This window comes from Acyrthosiphon pisum, chromosome A1 (genome assembly GCF_005508785.2).
Source record: "Acyrthosiphon pisum isolate AL4f chromosome A1, pea_aphid_22Mar2018_4r6ur, whole genome shotgun sequence".
Taxonomy (NCBI): Eukaryota; Metazoa; Arthropoda; class Insecta; order Hemiptera; family Aphididae; genus Acyrthosiphon; species Acyrthosiphon pisum.
In genome coordinates this window covers 54,365,347-54,372,902 of record NC_042494.1, presented here as the reverse complement: position 1 = coordinate 54,372,902, position 7,556 = coordinate 54,365,347, and the positions used below count along the sequence as shown (strand labels likewise).

The 7,556-nt window shown below is 25.9% G+C and overlaps 1 protein-coding gene across 2 annotated transcripts; it reads right to left on the bottom strand.

Moving 5' to 3' along the window:
* Positions 1 to 675: 675 nt before the first annotated feature.
* Positions 676 to 4,629, bottom strand: LOC100160917 (NADH dehydrogenase [ubiquinone] 1 alpha subcomplex subunit 13-like). Of its 2 annotated transcripts, none has more exons than XM_008186924.3 (5): positions 4,488 to 4,629; positions 4,291 to 4,413; positions 3,109 to 3,259; positions 2,831 to 3,042; positions 676 to 1,249 (listed from the first exon to the last, which is right to left on the bottom strand). In XM_008186924.3, exons 2-4 carry the CDS (start codon positions 4,385 to 4,387, stop codon positions 2,835 to 2,837), a joined length of 456 nt encoding a protein of 151 aa, XP_008185146.1. In that variant the 5' UTR covers positions 4,388 to 4,413; positions 4,488 to 4,629; the 3' UTR covers positions 676 to 1,249; positions 2,831 to 2,834.
* Positions 4,630 to 7,556: the final 2,927 nt, after the last annotated feature.

Here is a 7,556-nt window from a genome sequence, read left to right as displayed (position 1 = left end):
TATTTTACATACTGATAACTCTCTTAAAAATTAAAATATCTGTAAAAAACCAACGAGAAGGCGTAGATAATATTGTTACCTAAAAGTTTGATAATAGGTCAATTCACTCTAAAATCAAAAATGACAGCACCCTATTGAAACTAGCGAACGAAAATTTGGTATGTCGTACGTTTGTAAGACGGAGACAACACATGCGGGTACGACGTCCTCTTAATATTATGCTTATTACGACTTGAATATAATATATTAAAAATTGATTAGAATTTACTTTGATGCTAGACGATCTTCTAAGATCGTGGCATAGACTAACAACATATTCTATATACCTAATCATAGAAAATGTATAACATAGAGAAAATAGGAACACATCACGATTTTATATTATTATTGTATTATAGGTATTATATGTATTTTATTACTCTGTGATATCCATATACATTATGTTCTTCCTTCAAACCATACAGACTAATATTAAGAAAATATGTATTATTAGTTATTAGTTATTACAGATAATCATAGGCGCAAATGGGGGGGGGCTTTAGGGGCTAATCCCCCCAAAAATGTCCATAGCCTCCCCAAACATTTCCTTTTAAAGCTTATTAAATATTATGAAAGTAAGGCTATAGCCCCTCCCAAACACTATTTGTGCCCATGCAAATAACATATTTGTATAAATTACGATATAATTTTTTTTATTATTGTTACAACTACAGCAGTTATTAATCATGTGTTTATAGATTTATATTATCAAATTAATAATAATATCTTCAACCAAAACATACTTTTCAAAAGAAAAAATGCTGTAGGTAAAAGAATAATGCCTATTGAAAACCTTAAAAATATTTGTCTGAACAATTCACTATAAATAGAAGCAATATACTGTATGTTAGCAAACCTTTAAAAATACATAATACAAATAAGTTTGTTTTAATTTTTTTAAGAATTCATTTATAGGTATTTTTATAAATTTGATACAAATTTACTTTTGACATGGTACAAAGGTTCTATTATTTTAATTGAATATAGGATAACAATTTAGTTTAAAAAAACACTAATTTTGTTATTTTAACCTCAATTTTTACCAATTAGATATTTTAAACGAATAAAAATATGTAACAATCATAAATTATTATTTCTATTTTTATGTTACTAAAAAAAAAAAAAAATTACACTGTTTTATTGAATCTAAACACATGTAAGACGACAAATATTTTAATGACTCTCATTCTTGTAGAAATTGCACACATACCTGTAAAATAGTAACATTAAAATTACTTATGCAAATACACTGTTTAAATAAAATATTAAAAAAATCAAATTAAATTTAAAATTTCATAATTGTTAATCATTTTATAAAGATCCCCACACATTGCAACGGTGGCGGGGAATTTCTACAGGCTGAACACATTTCACCGCTCACTGCGGGGGTAAAGCCAAGAGTCAAGACAATAGAATTTAATACTACTCCCACCGCTGTAGAGTGTGGGGACCTTTAGAGTATAATTTACTACACATATATTTAAATCTAAAGATTAAACTATTATTATATAATATACTACCTAGTATAATATATAACTATTATTACTGTTATTATTATAACTTAATTTACTAATTTAAGTAAGAATAGTATGTTATTGAATCTCAATCGTATGATCTCGGGATATTTATTATTATAATATGATCTAAATTAAGTACTAATTAAAAAAAATTATTATATAATTATTAAATAGTAAAATATTCATATAGTATATTTCATACTGTTTAGTATACTCATATTTAGTGTTTATTTGAAATAACTGTTGAGATATGCTTAACAGTTAAAATATATACTTAATGCCTCTTTAGGTTTTAGATTTTAGACTTTAAACTTTATTATGTTTTAATGATTATTCTATAATATTCTACAATTATCTTAATAGACAGACAACACGATAAATTTCCAATTTCATATTAACAAAATTTTACAGATTTTCCTATAAACTAAAATTGCTAGATTTGCAATTTTAAGTGTGAAATAAACAGTTACAATTATTATGGCATAGTATTGTTACAAACATCCTAAGTAGGGTAGGTAATAAGATTATAAAAATAATACAAAAAATTAATTCAAAGGACAATAGACAGCTTTCAAGTCTTTGATAAGGTAAATATCAGTAAAAGTTCAAGAATCCAATACCAGATCTCTATATTTATTTCATAATCTTATTCTTATACACCATAATAATTTCTTATATTATATCAATCCTTTAAATTAGAACTATGAAAACACTGAACTCCAACTTGCACTTTAGTAAAATAATGTAATTAAATAAATTGATAGAATTATATTTTATATTAAATTAGTTAATATAATTTAATTAGTTTATAAAATTAAGCCAGTGGCGTAACTGGATAAAATTTAGTTACAAAAAATTAACCTCCCGTCCGGCTGTTCCTGTAGTTATAATCGCAATTTCAAGATAATAACGTGTTCACGAATCACGGATGTCAACATAATATAATTCAACAAGAGAAACCTAAAATAAATATGAACTTTTATAAAGTAATTTGAGGAAAAAAATATTTTCATAATATAATAATATTATAATTATATTTTTATTAAGAATAGGTACTTTTTAAATGTGGATTATTTGGAGGAGCAAAATGATACTTTTGACCCCACAAACATTTCTGTGGGGCAAGTGCCCCCCCCCCTGCAATTACGCCACTGTATTAAGCTATATATTTCATACACTTCATTTTAAGATTAAAATACTTTTTATATTAAAATGTCCTCTTGGAATGAATAAATAAATTTATACAACTTTTAAGATAATAAAACAATACTTACGTGTTTATAGATATTTGTGCCAGTATACTCGGTCATATAATACTTTATCAGGAGCATGTACATAATACTCATTTAAACCAGGTTCAATGAGTTCATTCTTATCTACTGTTTTGTATACAGGCTCACCATATAAAGTACCTGTTTTCCATCCTTTGACATTTTTCATCAATTTTTCTTCGGTTTCACGATTTTTTCTTAATTGTTTTAGATATCTGTATAATAAAATAAAAATAAATTATCATTAACAGTGTTGAAAAAAAAAAATGTCTAGTACTTACTCTCTGTCAGCTTCGGCATCTAATAGTGGTGTTATAGCAATCAGTGAGCTACGTGATTCAACTTGATATTTATCAACTAATCGGTCATTTAAAAGGTATAAGTACCAGCCAACTCCAGTGCAAACTATATATGTACCAACCATTGCTCTACCTAAAATAAAAAATAAATAAATCATCAAAAACTAATGTTTTTTAAATATTTATTAAAAGTAAATCAAGTACCTAACTTAAAACATTTATACTCTTTTACTACTTACTACTACTTATTATTATTTGTTCATTAATTAATTTATTTATTTAAATACCTATGAGGGCATTAATGATTTGATTGCCAAAATGAAAAAAATGACCTATGAAAACTAAAGGATTGGGTTTTATTAAATAGACTCCATACAGAACACAGAAGAACAGAACATTTGATGATCCACAATGGAGATTTAACCCTTTACCAAAATGCACTTGTGTATATGAAAAACAAACCACAATACACATTGTCAAAGAATTTTCTAATCAGCTTCTACAATGAAAGAACTACATTGAGCTGCAATAGACTTGGGGCAATTGATGAGATCCTTGGACACAAAAGACCTACAGAACTAGTCCATAATATACTTTCTGTTTACCACATACTCTATACTATTCAACATATTATTATCTCATCAAATTCTATTTATATATAATTGTTTATCTTAATAATTTGTTGCGACTTGTGTAAAATTGTATTATTATATTATCTATGTTATATATTTATCCTAATTACTATTATGAATATTGTATGAAAGCCATACCGAATAAATAAATAAATAAAAAAAAAACTAAATGGAAAATTGGAATAGAAAATTGGAATAGAAAACCCTGAATAAGAAATAACAATTAAAAAACCTGACCAAAATATACAAAAGAATTTTATTTTTATCTATATATCAGGGGTGGAAAAACCGCAGCTAGTGTCTTCACATTTTTACTAATATAGTAATAGGTACCTAGTGTTTCTTTTCCTGTTATTCATATAATTTTTTTATTATATTGTGCGAGCCGCAACTCTTATCACTAGCCACCCCTGCTATATATATATATATATAGGTATACATCATGTATGAATTAAATAAATTATTAAAAATAACTATCAAAAATTAAATGCTGGTGGTAAACGGTAACAATCATATATTTATATTTACTTACTACTGGCAAATGGTTTAGGAAACACTCGAGCAAAATTGATCTTCCGATATCCACCTTTTGGAGGCATATCTTGTTTTACACGCTCTGCAGTCGCCATGATTACTTCCAAGTTATTTCAAAATACTAATAGAAAAAACATGCAAATAAAATATTGTATTGTTATTGTATATAAATCGTAAATAAATAATAAAAGTTACTTTTACCCGCACACAGAGACCGAGACGATTTAGTATAATATGATTTATGAATTATGACGTTACTTTTTTACCTACGAGGCTATGAAGGACAAGTCGATAGGAGACGATCAAAGCAATATGTTTTATGAGGATATATAAAAAAAAAGGGATACCAATTTTGATAAGACCAAACCAATTCTGTGATATTGTGATTTGTGATAATACCACAGAACTACAGAAGTGTACAAGGTTTATAGATAATAATATTATCTATAAACCTTGAGAAGTGTAGTAGAATAAAAGTAGCTTAATAGATTTAAATAGATTTAATAGAATTAAATATTATATTATTATACGTACATTAAATATTATATAATAGATAATATATTTTCTATATGTAAAGAACAATAATTTATATAGTATAACAAGGTGTATTGATAAGGACGTGTCGTCTCTTGTTTGAAAACTTGCGGAACCGATAGTTGTTCGAAAAATGATAAGACATTTTTATCGCTAACTTTCTACATGTACACCAACGTTACCGAATAAAATATCTCTATTATATAAAATGCCGTGTAAGTACCGCAATAGATTTAAAATTTAGAATTTAGAAAACTGGTCGGGTACCTACTTCATGCGATACTTAAAATATAAAATCCAAAATTTATTTATAAATTTGCTTGTAAAATAGTATTGCGTTAAATAAATAAATACTAATACTAAATACAATCTTATTTAACAGGACTGAAGAAATAAAATTAAAATAAGGTGGGCAATTATAGTGGGTTTGATGTACATTTAATGTCAAAATGTTAATTTTAAATGTTTATAATCTTTTCCATAAAGTAATTTAAAATATTCTTACTTAATGCTACAACATTCTCTCTGGTAAAATTTTTTTTTCAGAATCAACCATGGTGCACTTCAAATAAAAACTTACTACAAACCAATCATTGAAGACAATAAACATAAGCTATGTTCTCAAGGAAGAAACAATTAACAAAAATACAATGGATATAACTAGTTATAATATTTAATAGAATAATTTAAATGTATAATATATTGATTAATATTTTTATAAGACAATGTTGGAAAAATGTATAAATTAAATTAAATAAAAATTTTATATTGTATAAGAATTTATGTAACACAATCTTAGAGGTTTACCTTTTAATGCGTTACAATTTTCAATTAATTTAAATTTTAAATGTAATGTAATAATTTATAGAATAAAAACAAATAAATATATGATTAACTAAATGATATTATTTTTTTTATTATAAGATATATACATATACGACATACCACAGGTCCGCAGCAGTACCTCTACAGATTTGAAAAACAAAAGTATAAATAGGGTAACGGCCTGCTGTACATTAATTTTCCCTTAATTTTTTATTTTTTTTACATTACACTTCTGTTAACTTTAGAATTTTTTACTTTTGATTCCCCAAAGTACCAACTAGATGATTACTGAATGCCACATACAATTAAAATATATGAATTTTTTACCTTATATATTAACTGAACAGTGAAGTCAAACCTAACTGAACTCAGGAGCATTTTCCACTTGTGTTTTAGTGTAGAAAGTAGAAACTATAAAATTACAAGGGTTAACTTATGGTACATCAAATAAGATCATTAAATAATACTGTCTATATGTATATCCATTTAAAAGTAATTTTAGTTAAGTACTTTACAAGACTGACAAATTATTAATTTTAAATATTGTTATGGTAGGGTCAATCTTATTTAACATTTTTTTCAATAATAAAATATATTTTATTTATATATTTAAATATAGGTATATAATAACATGTTTTAATATTCACTGTATTTGATGCATTTATTATTTAATTAAATACTATATATACAAAAAAAATATACATAAAAATTTGCAATTAAAAAATATTTTTTTTACACAAAAAAAATAAAATTACATTATTATAAATTAATATTCATCTCTCTGCTTAAAATCTAAAATACTGTTTCATATTTAATACAATTAATAAGATAGTAGAAAAGATGATTACGTATCACTATTATGTGAAAATCCAATATTATTTATTTATAGATCTTGAAATTATAAAATATTATAGAAAACTGGATCACAGGTTTGTTTAACCCAATCTATACGCATTTTATTTAAACTTCACTCCTACACATTTTTCAAGGTTTTCAGTTTTAAATTTTTATTTAATTTTTTACTATGGCAAATTTTCATTTAATGGATCACGACTATATATTACCAGGTACGAACAAAGTATTTTTTTTGTCTGAAGACAATTTCTAGTAGAAAGCTTTTTTTCTCTCACATAGATGTTGATGTTCTGGAAGATGACAATGAACGTCCTCACTCCTATGTTACAATTCCCAATGTTCACCGCACAAAACATATAATCAAGGACAATTTAGGATATATGTACTTTAAAAGTAAACAACTGAAAGAAAAATGTAAATTAAGTTGGAATACTTAGGTAATACAATTGTGTGAAGAAATTTAAGTTTTATTTAATTGTATTGTTCAGTTAAGTGAGATGCAAGGAATACAAGAGTGGATGTCCAGCAACAGGATCGATATCGGTAAATTTGAATGACAATGCATTTTTCATCAAGAAGCGACATGATCATAGAATAAGGAGAGATGACACACCCATGAGGGAATTACGGAACATTCTTGCAGAACAGTGTGTAGTTCATAGTCCTACACCTTACTCAGCTAAAGCATTATACATGCAACAATTAAAAAGTAATGTTTAATACAATAATTATTTTGATAAATTTCAACAGTAATTACTATTATTGTTTTAATTAATTTTCAGTTGTCCAGAAGGAGCATACGATTATACATACCTCCGAGCCACAGAGAGAATGCGCCAAATAAGAAAATCCATATTCCCCCAACTCCAACGTCTCCAAGGAATCTTTTACACCTCCATCAACTTTTACAAATTAATGAAAACCGACACTTTGCCCTCACATTCCAGGCACAACCAAATCTGTAAAAGCTAATATTATTCAGTAAAAAAATTAAAATGTAAATGATTATTTCCATTTACAGATTCTATCAGGGGCCATTGATGGTAAATG